At 41.6% G+C, this 16,116-nt stretch overlaps 1 protein-coding gene across 3 annotated transcripts in view; it reads left to right on the top strand.

Moving 5' to 3' along the window:
- Window positions 1-10,583, top strand: part of ARHGEF33 (Rho guanine nucleotide exchange factor 33) — an 86,856-nt gene extending 76,273 nt beyond the window's left edge. For 2 of the 3 annotated variants that reach the window (XM_024242797.2, XM_063713454.1), the window contains 2 exons: window positions 1,161-1,300; window positions 8,829-10,583. In XM_024242797.2, coding sequence (XP_024098565.1) covers window positions 1,161-1,300; window positions 8,829-8,958 — 270 coding nt within the window. In that variant the 3' untranslated portion in view covers window positions 8,959-10,583. Of the gene's footprint in view, window positions 1-1,160; window positions 1,301-6,989; window positions 7,065-8,119 lie in introns of all 3 variants that reach the window. The other variant, XM_063713455.1, reaches the window with a different exon arrangement.
- The last annotated feature ends 5,533 nt before the right edge of the window (window positions 10,584-16,116 follow it).

Here is a 16,116-nt window from a genome sequence, read left to right as displayed (position 1 = left end):
ACACTCAGCAGGAAATTATCCTCTTTTCGCTGCTGGTGTCTTCACTGGCCTAGGTTTGCTGTAGTTGGGACTGGAAATTATCCTCTTTTCGCCTGCTGGTGTCTTCACTGGCCTAGGTTTGCTGTAGTTGGGACTGGAAATTATCCTCTTTTCGCTGCTGGTGTCGTCACTGGCCTAGGTTTGCTGTAGTTGGGACTGGAAATTATCCTCTTTTCGCCTGCTGGTGTCTTCACTGGCCTAGGTTTGCTGTAGTTGGAACTGGAAATTATCCTCTTTTCGCCTGCTGGTGTCTTCACTGGCCTAGGTTTGCTGTAGTTGGGACTGGAAATTATCCTCTTTTCGCCTGCTGGTGTCTTCACTGGCCTAGGTTTGCTGTAGTTGGGACTGGAAATTATCCTCTTTTCGCCTTCTGGTGTTGTCACTGGCCTAGGTTTGCTGTAGTTGGGACTGGAAATTATCCTCTTTTCGCCTGCTGGTGTCTTCACTGGCCTAGGTTTGCTGTAGTTGGGACTGGAAATTATCCTCTTTTCGCCTGCTGGTGTCTTCACTGGCCTAGGTTTGCTGTAGTTGGGACTGGAAATTATCCTCTTTCCGCCTGCTGGTGTTGTCACTGGCCTAGGTTTGCTGTAGCTGGGACTGGAAATTATCCTCTTTCCGCCTGCTGGTGTCGTCACTGGCCTAGGTTTGCTGTAGCTGGGATTGGGAGGTTTGCTGTAGTTGGGATTGGGAGGTTTGCTGTAGTTGGGATTGGGAGGTTTGCTGTAGTTGGGATTGGGAGGTTTGCTGTAGTTGGGATTGGGAGGTTTGCTGTAGTTGGGATTGGGAGGTTTGCTGTAGTTGGGATTGGGAGGTTTGCTGTAGTTGGGATTGGGAGGTTTGCTGTAGTTGGGATTGGGAGGTTTGCTGTAGTTGGGATTGGGAGGTTTGCTGTAGTTGGGATTGGGAGGTTTGCTGTAGTTGGGATTGGGAGGTTTGCTGAGTTGGGATTGGGAGGTTTGCTGAGTTGGGATTGGGAGGTTTGCTGAGTTGGGATGGGTACCCACTGGTAGTCTTTCGGCATGGGAGAGGAAAGTCACGGCACTACAAAATTGTCCCATAGTCAGGATCCATAATAACGTTGGAAAGGAGTAAAGAAAAAAATCTCTCTTTTTTGTTTCCAGGAGATGCATTTAGAAGATGCTACCAGATTCTGTCCCAAAGAAGAAAGAGAAAGTGAACAAACATCTTTCAGCGATCAAAATCCCAGGCAAGACCAGAAGGGGGGCTTTCGCAGCTCCTTCCGCAAGCTCTTTAAAAAGAAGTGAGTAGCCCTTAGACAAGACAGCATTGTAACTCATTTCCCTTTGGGCTAAATCTTGAGGTTTTAACAATAATAAGTATCAAGTAGCCTGGTCTCACACAACTGCTTCAAGTACAGTGCCTGCACCCAGTAACCACAGTTCCGGTGGGGTGAAGATGTTTCTCATTGTAATATCCCAGAGTAGAAGCAAACTCAGCTGTCTGCCCTGCCTCTTCTGTCTTTTATCCTTCCTTTCTTGTTCCCAAAGTCATGTGTCTTGAGAGGAGTGGGCAGAGGTGGTTCCCTTGAGAAATGAGCTGGTGACAATCAAAGCCCCTTTAGGCTGGGAGGAGTGGGATCCACTATTGGGGTTGGGTGTCATGGGTGCTCCATCAGATCTCCCCATCTGTGGAAAGTTTTCTAAGGGATCTCAGCACTTCTGCATTTAGGGGCCTGTTGTCATCCTGGGTGCTAATTCATGTTTGTTGGGACTTCTGTTAGTGCTTTCCCTGAATGAGTGGATTTGGCTTGGCCCTAGTTAGAAATCACTTTAATGGAGTTTCTGTATTCCATAGGAGGTAAAAATAAGGCATTTTCCTCCTGTGGTCTTTCTGAGATTCTAAGTCGTTGTTGTATAAAACATCACCCGCAGGCATTTTGGTCAGCACTGTCTTACAGTCTGGGAGGCAGTGGCCAAACCCCAGCATAAAATGTAAGGAAGAGAGAGGTGAGCATTAGCATTTGACCGTAGAGGGATCTGCCAGTCCAGCCACCGCCTGCCTGAGAGACTGCTGTTTCAATCTCCACTGGCTCAGCCTACCTCCCTCTCCCTTAGAGAGATTTTTCCCTGCTGCTTAGTTACTCTTGGGGGAGGATGTTCTTGCAGTCAAATAACAAGTCTTCATATTTTAGTAGATGGAAAAGTTAAACAGAGACATTATTGCTGCCTTTGGAGAGTTGCCGATAAGTGAGGAAGCACAGGGAAATCTACCTTTTCCTTGAAGGTCGAGGTCACTGGCTGATTTAGGTTGTGGTCCTGATGGAGGAATTGGGGGCAACTCTGGAGTCAGGACTTTGTTTTTGCTGGTTTGTCTAATTGTAATTATCCTCCTGTGGGGAGGGTGGTACTGAGATTAGTGGGCCTCTGACTGTTGGTCTCTGCCTGTTGTTACTGGAGAAGGGGGAAGAGGAAGGAAGAGCGACAGCTCTGCATTTAGCCATAGCCCTGCATTCTCTCTGTTTTGCTAAGGAACCCAGTGGATGCTTGCATGCTGCTTTGCTGGATCCTCAACCCACCTTACTCAGGGTTTGAAGAGTTGAGAATCGTATTCCTCTTTCTAGGATCATATAGACTTAGATCTTTCTTGACCCAGCGCCAACATCTGTCAAGTTGAGAGGGGTGGGAGAACCTGGAAACAGACACCTCTCCAGCCCACCCTGATTTAGACTCCTGAATCTTTCTTGAGATGGAGTCTGGCTCTGCTGCCCAGGCTGGAGTGCAATGGTGCAATCTCGGTTCACTGCAGCCTCCGCCTCCCGGGTTCAGGCTATTCTCCTGCCCCTGCCTCTTCAGTAGCTGGGATTACAGGTGTCCGCCACCACGCCCTGGCTTTTTTTTTTTTGTAGAGATGGGGTTTCACCATGTTGGCCCGACTGGTCTTGAACTCCTGACCTCAAGTGATCCGTCTGCCTCAGCCTCCCAAAGTGTTGGGATTCCAGGCGTGAGCCACCACACCCGGCCAGACTCCTGAATCCTTCTAAGGACTGCAAAATCCTAAGGGCGCAGCTTGAGCCTATCTTTTTTTTTTTTTTTTTTTTTAAACCACAGTATTCCCAAAACAAACAGCCATTTTTTGCCCACTGTCATTTATAATGACTGGGTGCTGTCTATTGGAAAACAATGAGCAATAGATTCACCACTGGTCCCTTTACTAATTCCTATTTATCAGAGAGATGTAAGAAAATGTTTTGCCAGTGACATAAGGCAGAGGGAGTGGATTTGTCCTCTCTGGATTCAGAGGGCAGAACTAGGACCAGTGGCTAAGAGGAAGAATTTCCTAAAAATGCAGCTGCGTGGAACTGGAGCTGGCTGCGTCATGAAGGAATGGATTCATGGGATGCCTCTGGTCAGGGATGCTATGAAAGTGGTCCCTGCATCAAGTGGGAGATTGTTTAAGAAATCACCAGAGTCCTTTCTAGTGTGGAGATTTGCTTTATCTGTAGTTTGACTTTGTTGTAGCTTGATCTGAGTAATCACATCTTTTTATCACCGAAACAAGAAATTAATGAAGCCTTGGAACCTGTAATTTTAAAGCCCTAGCATGTAGAAGACCAGGTTTTATCTTTCTGTAGCTCCCCACTGACCTTGGTATAATGTAGAGGACTTGCTATGGGCTCTCCAAGTTCGTGTTGGTTAATTGCTGTTAGTCCTCTTGTGGCTGTTCGGGATTCTCCTTAGATAAAGAGCCAGTGGATTCCCTTAGTCCTCTTGTCCTTTCTCATAGATCAGTCCCTCCTGCATCAATCATGTTGCCGCCACCAATACTGGTGCTGTCCTTTGTATTTAAAATCTGAAGTTTTGTCTGAGTGGAAGTAAAGGTGGAGCCACACAGAAGACTGTCTGTCTGGCAGGCTTTCCTGGCTTTTTAGATCTGGCCTAGGGCAGTCAGTACCATCAGGTGCTTAGGGTGCTGCAGTGGGCACTTTGGAGACTTTGCATGGGTTGAAGAGGCAGCTTAAGTAGCGTTTTCTGAGTGTTTTCACATGAGGACCATGGAAAATTTGCTCCATTATAAGGTAGAGAGGAAGATCAGGGAGGCCCCAGTGTAGCACAGGAAGGGCAGTGGCTTTTAACTCAGATGAGAACACACCATTCTTCTCATCAATTAAGCATTCAATCTTACATGCTTGCACTATGCAAGACACTTGTATAGGAACCATGAGCGACATAGTCCCAGCCATTACACAGGAACTTGCACTCTGAAGTCAGGCCTGTGGACAGGTATAGGAAGGAACCAGAAGAGACATTCAGCCCATTTTCCTCCTGCATGTCAGGAAGTCAGGCTGGCAGCAAGCCCTGGGACTTTAAGAAGTGGCCAATCCTGAGTACTGGAACCATTGCAGAGCCTGGCCTCACAGGTCCAAATGGGCCAGTGCCAGCAAAGCCACTTGTGTCATGTCTGGGGCTTGCTGCCTTCCTCCCCCACAGCCCTCTGGAGGCTCATTCCTGTCTACACTGACACACTTTTTGTTCCATAGGGGCTTGTTTGGCTGGTGGCCCCACACACCCAGAATGCTGCTTCGGGATGAAGCTAGGCATGGAGCCAGATGCAACAGAAAACCTGAGAAAGGGTTCTCTTCCCTCTGAGGCTGGGAGGGCCGAAGGCTCATACCCACAAGGATTCAAAAGGGAGAGTCAAGTTGACATCATTAAAAAAAGTCCTGAAAAATGCCCAAAATATTTGGGGAAAAGAATGACCTTCTGATTGTTTCCATCTCAGGCACATTTGTCCTGGGCAGACACAAGGTCACATGTCCCTGAAAGGTATCCATAATTGATCAGAATAAAGGCTACATATCTTAAAGTTTGGAAATGTTAAGTGATTTTACACATTTTAAATGAGGATTCTTAGAGGGAACAGACTTACTGTGGTAGGCTGATGTCAGCTAGACCGATACTTATTCCCCTGCCTTTGAGCAGGATGGAAGGCAAACTGTCCCATTCTAGAAGGATCTATACAGAGGCTGTCAAAGACTTAAACCTAGATTATTGTGAAGTCTGAGGCAAATGATACTTCATCTTAATATATACATCTTCAACACTTACGTTAACGCGTATTCTTGATGGCAGATGTGGCAGTGGGGAAGAGGATCACGTGAGATAGCTTAGGAGTAGGGAATGTAGATGGTGCTCTCTCTTTTCATCCTTAAATTTTGGGATAGTGGAAGATAAGGAATATGGCTTCCAAATGATTAATTCTACTTCCTCGCTCATTCTCTTCCCCTTTAGCACTTTAAAATTTACATGTGTCAGAGTGTCTCCCTTCTCGTCATCACCCTCCATCAATCCCATCACTGTCTATTTTCTTAATCACACACACAGAGAGTACTTCTACAGGGCCCCATATGTAATCATTTTATCTCAGTGAATCCTCTTCTTTTGGTGTCTTCCCAGCAGTTTTTGTATATGCCCAGCTTCAGCTGTTGAACAGACCATGTAATAGAAAGCAGGGCTGCTAAAGAATCCATTGATAACTTTATCTCACCTATTCTGTCTCCTTAAAGCTCATTTCAAGTCCCTCTCCCACTCTTACCCACTTTGGGGTTCTCTCTCATTTTCCATTTCATTTCCTATATAACTTTAACATTAAAGGGGATAATTGAAGGGGTAAACATTTTAGATTACTTAACCTTAATTACAAATGTTTCTCAATAAGCCATTTGAAATCAACCATTCAATTAAGTGTCTTCAATATACTAGGTTCTGTCCAGTATAAAAGATGTAAGAGAAATAGTTCCTGCCCATTAGGAGCTTACAGATCAATTTAAGGATAACCTAACTATTGATACAAGGTATAGTACGTAGCACATAGTAGGCACTCAACAAATATTTATTAAATAAATGCTCATTTGCTTTGGGCTCTCCAAACTCATGTTGGTTAAATGCTGTCAGTCCTCTTGCAGCTGTTTGGAATTCTCCTTAGGTAAAGGGCCAGTGGATGCCCTTAGTCCTCTTGTCCTTTCTCATATATCAGTCCCTCCTCCATCAATCAGATTGCCTCCACGATACTGGTGCTGTCCTTTGCATTTAAAATCTGAAGTGTTGTCTGAGTGGAAGTAAAGGTGGAGTCACACAGGGCTGTTGCTTTGATTACCAGGGCTGACTGACTGGCCGACAGGATGGGTGTTTCCTTGCCCCTTTACTTCTTGAGACAGATGCATGTCTCTAAAGCTTTCAAGGAGGATAGTCTTTCCAATCAGAGAACCAAGCCTTCTCAAATCAGGTTTTTGCAGCACTGGATTCAACTACCCCCATCCCCAGCTCCAAACAAAAGGTTTATTTATAGCAAATCTAGACTTGGTATGACCTACTGAATTTGCTATTTTCTTTGTCACTTGAGTGAAAGGAAAAGTTAGCAACAGGTCTGTTGTCTTTTCCTCTTTCCATCAAATACTTGGATGGTTATGTGTCAGTATGTCCTCGCAGCCATTGTACCCTTCCCCAGCGAGTGTTTGCCTGTCCCTATATTGTCTGCTCAGATGTGCCCTGCAATCAACCACAATGGCTCCAGGAGCTCAAAAGCCGTTTTTGTTTTATAGAGAAAGGGAATAAAAGCAAATCTGCTGGCCTTTTCTCCTTGATCCTGCAGGTTATTTCCTAGTAATTTAGGTATGCACTACTTCAGAGCCTAACGGCCACACCTTTGGAAGAGTCCAGGTGGCCATATACATGTAAGCGTTATAAAGAGGTCGGTTAAAATGATCTTTACAAGGATGAAAATGAGCTTTTAGTCACGGCTATAGTAGAATGCTGGATTTTGAAAAGGATGAGCAATTTAGCTGTTAGTTTAATTAATATCAAGAAATGCAGAGAAATTCAGACATTGGAGACATAGGGAAGGTACAATTTGTGAGAAGAGCAGTTAAAAAAATTTAAGCTGAGTTTGTGGACTTTGAAAACTAGACAGGGCGATTTTGGCATTTGTTTCAGAAATGGGAACGCAACTGGTGAAGATTTCTGTGGTCCTTGGGGCTGGTGGTGACATCAAAGCTTTCCTATTTTCAGGTAAACACTAAACAGTTGCATGTTGGAACCATCAAAGTGTGACATGTTGGGTTTGGATAGACCAGATGTAGCTAAGAGGGGAAATACGAGGCAAAGATTTCAAGTTTTGACTAATGACTTTCTGATGAGAAATTGTCCTGTGGGGGAACAAGAAGAAATAGCAGCCCAATTCAAATCCTGCCCCCGACTTCCTGCCCCTAAAACATAGACATTCCTAGTCTTGTGAATAATGGAAGACATAGAGAAAGAATGAGATGGTCAAAAATATATCTTCCTAAATTTGGGGCACAACTGCACTAATCAGGGATGATTTGAACTGGAGGTAAGGGGGATCTGTGAAAGATGAGAGAAGGCCCGGAGTTTTAGGGTGGGCCATGTGGAGGCTCTTTCAAGGGAGAACTCAGGGGGGTTCCTGAAAAGGAAGAGAACCTCATCCCACCCAGATATCTTGCTTGATGAGTATCCAGATGTACTGGAGTTGAGAGTTTTTCCTCTCTGCACTGGGATGTAGTGGAAAAGTGTTCCTTACCAACCAGAAGTAGAAAGCATGGTGGGTGGCTATGGCTTCATCTGTGATATTGAATATCAGGGGGCAAAGTGAAAATATCTAGTCAGTCATCAGGTTTCCAGACGTTAGGGTTTTTAGTCTTTGTGGATCCAACTTCTTTCTTTGAATAATGTAAAGAGATATTTGAATTCTGCCCATTAATTCAGCAAATGATAGTCATGATTAACTTATCTAATAACAAGAGTGAGGACTCAACAGTAGCAAACCAGTGATAGTGCAAGGACTCGGAGGCCCTGGATCCTTCTTTGGTGGATAGTGGAAGCATACCTGACAGCCTCAGCATATGGAGAACTTGGTCAGTTGTATAGAAGCTTTGGACAAGCAACTTCATGTCTAACATCACTTTCATACACCCTGCATGAGGTTTTTTGATATTGGTTCTTAGTGTCTGGACTAGTTTTACCCATTCTAGGTCAGAGTTTAAGCTAGCCAAAGGGTCCCAGTCTAGCTTATCAGAGGTTATTTCCAGAAAGCCTCCTCCCTCCAGGGACTTCTGACATGAGAAAACTGGAGAAGGTGCAGAGCTGGAATGGATTACCCAAGTGGCTTAACCAAGATAAAGGAAGAATGCACCCTCGACTGGGGACTCAAATGGACTGATCTGAGTTGTTGACTATTGATTGGCTTTGGTCTCTTTGTGGTGGTTGAGATTATAGTATCTCTGCAATCTGATTACTGTACGAATTTCTGCATTCTACCAAATGTAGCATATATGTGTGGTTGGCTTCAATAAATCTTTCATTTAAAAATGAAAACAAGCAAAAGCAAGAGTTTGTAATGTAATGCCAAATTCAGTGAAGGTCCTTGATAACCTTGGTTGAGAACCATGATTTCCATCCATTTTAATTTAAGGTCCTTGGTAATTTGTGGAGTTGTTACTTCATTGAATCAAAAACAGGATTTCTTGAATTTTCTGAGCTTTTGTTCCCCTATTATGATGTTATTACACAATATCTTACACTGACATATACAATTGTCACAATTGTCCCCATAAAGCATTAGAAAGATATTCTCTTTATGTTCAATGCAAATCTTAGATACACATGTCCTAAGTCATGAAACTCAGGGGAGTAAAAACTATTCCAGTTCTAGGAAGCAACTGTTTTACAAATGCAAAACAATTGGGATAGATAAAAATATTTGAAAACAATTAAAACCAAATCAACCTGTACTTTATCTGTGTGCTGAGATTTTAGGTCCAGTGGATCAGAATACAGGGAAAAAACTAATGAGAATCCCTCAATGGATCCTTCACCCACCAAACAAGATTTCTTCAGAAACCGACTTGCTCTTGCAAATGACCTTGACCAAGGAACAGCTGTGTAAAACATACTTAAAGTTGTATTGTCAAGTGGTAAGATGAGGATAAAAAGCTTGTATATATCTGTGTAGGAATATATATATATCTATATATATCTATATATATATCGATGTATAAATCCCTGAGGAAAACTAATATAAATACTTACATATGAAACTAAATCAACATACAAGACATTGAAGAGATGAAGATTAGTTTCTGGTTAAGATCTGGCTTTTTGAACCTCAACACTGGGGAAAAGGGAAATGAAGACTTTTCACATCATTACAGAAAAACACAATAAATTTGGAGGAAAATAAATGTTTGTAAGAATGAAAACTTCCAACTTGAAGTCATTCCCCGAGTATAATATTGAGCATGTTCATATTTAACATGGATGTGAATTTTATGCTTCCTAGGCATTTATTAACTCATCCAGTGTTCTTAGACTAATATACACTATGTTAGGGGCCAGTTCTGTCTTGCTTCATGTCTTCCAAAAACCCCAAGGCAATATCTAACATCCCTTAAGGCAAAGGATTAATTAACAGAACTGTATTTTATATGTTGCATATCTGAGTTATGGAGAATTTGTGCTTAAACCATGATTCAGAAGGTTCAAAGCTTAAAAACACATTGATCTCCAAACTTGTTCTGTGGTTATGGAAATCAGTAAAGGGAACAAGGATTTCTGTAGAAACTGGGGAGAGAGGAAGGCAAAGAAACATTTTCCCTTGTGTGGGTTGAGCTGAGGATGGAAACAGTCCAGTCTGTGTTTTATTGAGTACTCAGTATTCAAGACCCACTAGTGATCTTGAGTGTCACACACACTCACGACCAGATGGACTAGGAAAAAAGCAGTGATTTAGCCACATCTTGTTAAAAAGACTTTCTGCAGCCTGAAAAGAAGGTGGCAATAGCACCAAAACTTCAATGGTTCACACACAGCAGTTGCTACAAACAGCAGGTCAAAGTGAAAATTCAGGATTGCAGTACTTGACTGTTTTCCTATTTTGTAAAGAAACCAAGCTCTTACAGCTCAGATAGAGGAATCAAATTGCAGCGAGGCCTGCCTGGCTCTGGGGTGATAAAATGTGCTCTGTTTCCACATGGATATGTCCAAGATGGTCAGCATCCTTGATATGCCCCAAACATCAGATTTATAATAGAAAAAAAATTGGGTTTAAACAATTTGTCTTTATTCCCAGGCAGTTCCCCATAGTAAATTAGGGGTATTTGGTTTCTGTTCATTCAAAATCTTGGTACTCAAACTGGTGTCTTCAGAAGCTGTTCCTCTATTGAAGCGTTTGTTGATAAAATAGGCAAAGGTTCACATGTAAGTGTTGCAAGTTTTCTTCTCCTTGTCTGATGACAAATTAGGAACTCACCTACTGCGTTTTGAATAGTAGTTGTCTGGAACACATAAAGGATCACTGCCAAGTTTTTTGAGTTTCCAGTATTTAAGTTTAAGCCAAGATTTTTGTTTCCCAGAAGTTAATGAATTCATTTGAAATTAGATTTTTCTCTTATTATCTGGCCAGCAGTCCTTGCAAGCACAATGCCAAATCGACTGGACATGGAAAGTCAAATACTACAGAAGTCACAATCTGTTAAATAAAATGTTAACACAATAAAATTCCTTTCCCTTTCATCTTCTGTTTATCACTAAAATTGATCAGTTACTAGAAAGGTTTAAAAACTATCACACACCTTACCAATTTTATTTTGGCAGCATCCTCTGAAAAATCTTGATGCTACATCTGTAGTGTAACTCCAAAATAATTGAGTTGTATTTTATGAAACTAGCTTATGAAACTAGTAATAATTAACGCTGCTACTTACTTACTCTCCACGTGAGTTCCCATCACTTGATACCTGGAGTTTTCCTGAGGTTTCTAACTGTCTCCAAGTACTCTTTGCTCCCATCTATCCTGCATGTCTCTTAACACAGTATTCCCAAATATTGCTTTATGTGAAACTCTTCTGTTTTTACTTGTCTGCAGTGAAATTCCAAACTTCTTGATGTGACATCCAAGGCTTGCTCTCTCCAGTAAGGCTTTCTTTCTTTCTGGCTACCATCTCATATTTTTCAGAGTCCTAGGTGGACTGACTTACCTCAAGTAAACTGGGTTTTTACCGTTTCCCAGTCAGCCGTGCACCTTGCCCAGGCTCACTCTTGCTTCATGCCCTTTCTCTAGTTCCTTCCTCTCTGCCGATCTTAAGACCCAGTTTAAGTCTCTTCATCTTTTTGTGACTTCTTGTGGTGTAACTTGTTTATCTCTTTATGTGTTTGTCGTGTCTTCCCAGTAAGAATGCAAGTCCCCTCAAGGGCAGGAACTATGCCATATATTTTTAAATTCCTTTCCACCTCTAGAAGACTGTATAGTAGGTGCTCAATAAGTAGCTGATGCCAACATTAATGGTGGTGCTTTAATAAGTAGAGAGCTACAGAAAATAATTTTTACTCTTAATTTGACAGAGAATTCAGTTATCACTCTACCTCCCTGCCTTTTTTTTTAAAGAAAAAATATCAGTCACGAAGGAAATAAAATATAGTTGCCTTCAGAAGCAGTTAAAGCCACCACTGCCACTTTCACAGCATCTAGCATTAGAAAACATCTCTCCAGTTAAAAAAAGGTCATAGCTCACTGCAGCTTCAAACTCCTCAAGCAGTCCTCCTGCCTCAGCCTCCTGAGTAGCTAGGACTATGGGTGTGCACCACCACACCTGGCTGATTTAAACATTTTGTAGAGACAAGGTCTCACTATGTTGCCCAGGCTGGTCTCAAACTCCTGGGCTCTAGCCATCCTCCTGCCTCAGCCTCCCAAAAGGCTGGGATTACGGGTGTGGGCCACCAGGCCTGTAATGTAATGTTGCATTATGGCCTATTAATGTAATGTTGCATTACATTAAATAATGCATGGATGGAGCAGTGTGGAAAAGAACTGGACAATGACTACATCTGTGACCTCCAGCCCTCTGGAGAAGTGCACTTTACATAGGAGACCACAGATGTCTTTCAGAAGTATTTGGGTTGATAATCAGAAAGAAGCACTCTACCAAAAGATGAAGTAGGTATTTTGCACAGGCTAGGAGTCGCAATAGGCCCTTTCTACAGCCTTGCGAGATCAGTACATATAGGCCCAAGCAAGGACTGCCCTCCTTCTCTGACTACAGAATTGGAGCCTTTGAGAACCAAGGATTTGTGGACTGGTACTCTAGGGTTCTCCCCAGTGGGCTATTTCATCCCATAAGAAATAGTTTAGTCTGGTACCTGAAACTAGAACATAAGGGAAACCCTTTGAGCAGTGTTTTCTATAGCACCTCATGTCTCATTTCCTCACTGCCTTTTAGTCTTAACTAATACATCACCTCCATGAGGGCACTTGTAGAAAATGCAGATTCCTGGGCACCATTGCAGTCCCACTGTATTAGAATATCTGGAGATGGGGTCCTGGAATCTGCATTTTTAAACTTTCAGGTTTGGGGTACATGTGCAGGGTTGTTATACAGGTAAATTGTATGTCATGGGGGTTTGGTTTACAGATTATTTTGTCACCTAGGCAGTAAGCATAGGACCTGATAGGTAGTTTCCCAAAGGAATCTGCATTTTAATGCAGTCCTGCGAGTCATTTTCCCACTGAAATTTTAGAGATAGATACCACCTATTAGACCAATAAATAGTATGATCTAGTATGTAAGTTTCAGCACTCAGATTCTATTTATAGACTGCATTTTAAAACAGAATAAAGAACTGATTCTTGAGATACAGAAAACAAACTGTTCATTGAAACCCAGTGAGTATTTTTGTATTCGTAATTATCTGTAACCTTTACTGTCACACACAGTAAGATTCTGATTTAAGAATATACATATGCACATGATCATTACTCTATAAATTGGTAAAATTGACTGTATATTCCAGATAACCAATTGCACGCACTTAGAAAAATGACAAATTTTTCTGCATTAAGTTGTATCATAAAATTAGGTCTAGTTTTCAGATTAAACTTTTTCTTGAAACATCACCATTAATAACTTTCTGCCTGAGCCTAGAAAAATAATGCTTTTGGTACAGTTGGGATTCTCTTACCCTGAAAGTTCATTTGGAGGTGTGAGAGCAGCATTCTCAGCATCTGAGCAGCCTGATATTTATAATATATGGGCTGGTGAGTCTCACCTGGTGGGGATGGGTTAGGAGGAAAGGAAGGGAGAGGTACAGTTTTTCAAATAGGGATATGGATAAAAAGAAGGTTGAGAAAACTGATGGAGACCTATATATTTTAAGGGAAAAAAATAGAAATTGATGTGTAACACTACAGCTGAGTTTTAAATATAGAACATAAAGGGATGAATTTAGGCAATACTAAAAATATCTTTGTGGGAGATTGTCAGATGTTCAAAATAATCAAAATTTTTATTCCCAAACCAAGTAACTTTAAAATCTGTTGTATTCCAAGAGCTTAGTACATAATCTTTAATAAGTCATCTAAACTTGTTCCTTATCTACAAAATAGAGATTTTTATTCCTTCTTGCCTCATTCCCTTCAGATATATAATAGCTGTAAATGCTCTTAATTCTTATCAAGAAAACTGAATGTGTTGGGTTTCGTCTCATGTATGTAAGCCTATCTATCTGAAGATATTAATAGGATCTCCTGTAAAGGACTGTTGGTAGATACCATCTGTGCTTCTGTCTCTTCTCATTACCACGTTTTTCTTTTCAACTGGGACAAACCCTTCAGCATACAAACATGCTCTTATTTCTCCCATCTTTAAAGCAAAAGAAATCCTCTCTTGATGGTTCTAGCCATGCCCCAGTTTTCTGCTTCCCTTTCATAAAACTTCAAAGAGGAAACTGCTCCAGTTCCTCTCTTGCCATTCTTTATCAAACCAGGGCCCAGGCTTTTGCCCACACCACTCCCCTGAACTGCTTGTGTCAAGATCACCAATGACTTCCACATTGTCAAACAAATGGTTCCTTTTCAGTCATCTTACTCTATCAAGCAGCATTTGACAGGCTGATCACGTCCTCCTTCTATCTTAACTAGGCCTCAAAGACACAACATACTCCTGGTTTTCATTTTTCTTCACTGGGAGTTTCTTCTTGGTCTCCTTGCTGATTCTCCATCTCTTCCCACCTTTTTTTCTTTTTTTCTTAATTTTTTAATTTTAGAGACAGGATCTCCGTGTTGCCCAGGCTGGAGCGCAGTGGCTACTCACAGGCACGATCATAGCTCACTGTAACCTCGAACTCCTGGGCTCAAGTGATCCTTTCGCCACAGCCTCCAGAGTAGGTGGTGTTACCAGGCCTGGCTTGTCCCCTCTCTTTTAACATTAGAATGCCCCAGGGCTCTCCTTTGCTTAGAGCTCTTCTTTTTCTAGTCTATACTCAGTTCCTTTGTGATTTTATCCAGTCTGCTAGCTTTAATATCTTTATGAAAGTGACTCCCAATTCACTGTCTTTAGCCTATTCCCCCAAACTCCAGACTAACATCTTCAACTGCCTCCTTGACATCTCTTAAGATGTCTAATATATTTATTGAACTTAGTATGTCCAAGCCTGCTTCAACCATATCTTCCCCACCCCAGTTAATGGTAAATAATTTATCCTTCCAGTTACTCTGGCCAAAACCTTGAAGTCATCTTTAACAATTCTGTTTTTCTTACACCTCACATTCAGTCTATCAGCATATTGGCTGTCTTTAAAATATACCTAGGCCCTGACCTCTTCTTATAAGGCACCTCCACTGCTATCACCCTGGTCCAAGCCATTTTCTATTGGGTTAGCCTCCCTATTCCCACTATTTTATTCTCAACAGCGCAGCCAGAGTGATCCTGTTAAAATGTCAATCAGATCTTGTCACTGGTTACTCTGCCACTAAGAAGTCAAAAGTCATTACAAGGGCTTTTAAAGCCTTAAGTGAGCTCTGTCAAACCTCTGATGGCATCTCCTTCTATTCTGCCCACATTTATTCTTCTCCAGACACAAGCAGCGTCACTCTGCCTCACATGTACCAAGTACGCTCCTGCCTCTGGGCTTTTCACTGGCTGTTTCCTGTGACTTGACATAGTCTTCTCCCAGATATACGCATGTCTTGTTCCCTCACCTCTTCCAAGTCTATTAATGTCATCTCTATGAGGCAGGCTTCTGACCATCCCATTTAAATTTCACCTCCCCTGGATTTCCACATTCCCAGTTCCATATCCTTTTTTGTTCATAAGTGAAAACATTCGAATGTATATTTATTTATTATGCCTACTACTTTTTATTGTATGCATCTCCTCACTAGATTATAAACCCCATGATGACATGTACTTTTGCCTGTTTTGTTTATTGCCATATTCCTAATATCAGAATTGTACCTGAAGAATAAATATTTGTTGAATGCTGAATAGTCAGATGGGCCCTTATCAAATGCTTATAACCTAAGGTCACTCAGAACTAATTTAAGTGATGATAAACACCAAAGGAAGTCATAAAGAATCAAATTATGAGGGCTTCAGGATAAGCAACCAGCCTCTTAAAAGACACCTAAAAGCCAGTAAACTTTGACAATGCATCCCTTGTAACTTCAGTTAGCATTTACTAAGCACCTACTCTGTGAAAGGCATGTGCTTTACACATACTACCTTTAAACCTCATAATAGACTCAAACAGTAGATCTGTTAACCTCCTTGTATTGATGAGAAACAGATTAAATAACTTCTGCAAAGTCACTCATGTAATAAGTAGTGAAACCAGAAGATGAACACAGACATAATTCCAAAGCACCTGCTTGTTTCTATCACATTGATTCTTCCTTTTCTTGAAGAGTTACTAAGGTAGAGAAAATAGCTTTTAAGTGGGCTATAGTTTTTCTTGCCTCCAGTAAGAATCAAGAGTCCTAAAATGTTAGAATGGCCATAAACTGCTTTTTTGGAATTGTACTCTATATTGAAGCCATCCTTCCCTCTGGACACCATGTGCACCTATCAGCAAAAGGGCAGGCTTAACTATGGACTGTACCAAACAGACTGATCTGCGATGACCTAAGAGGATTAAAATAAGTTAAAAAGTAAATCACTGGGTTAAAGCTCACAAGAAGTGATATTTCAAGAGAAAATTCAGAATCAAGTTTAATAAAAACATTATTTTCCTATAGCTATTAAATTTATTACCTAGAATATACTCGATAATTCAT

This window comes from Pongo abelii, chromosome 12 (genome assembly GCF_028885655.2).
Source record: "Pongo abelii isolate AG06213 chromosome 12, NHGRI_mPonAbe1-v2.0_pri, whole genome shotgun sequence".
Classification (NCBI taxonomy): Eukaryota; Metazoa; Chordata; class Mammalia; order Primates; family Hominidae; genus Pongo; species Pongo abelii.
Note: the sequence above shows the minus strand (reverse complement) of the source record. Positions and strands in the feature narration are given on the sequence as shown.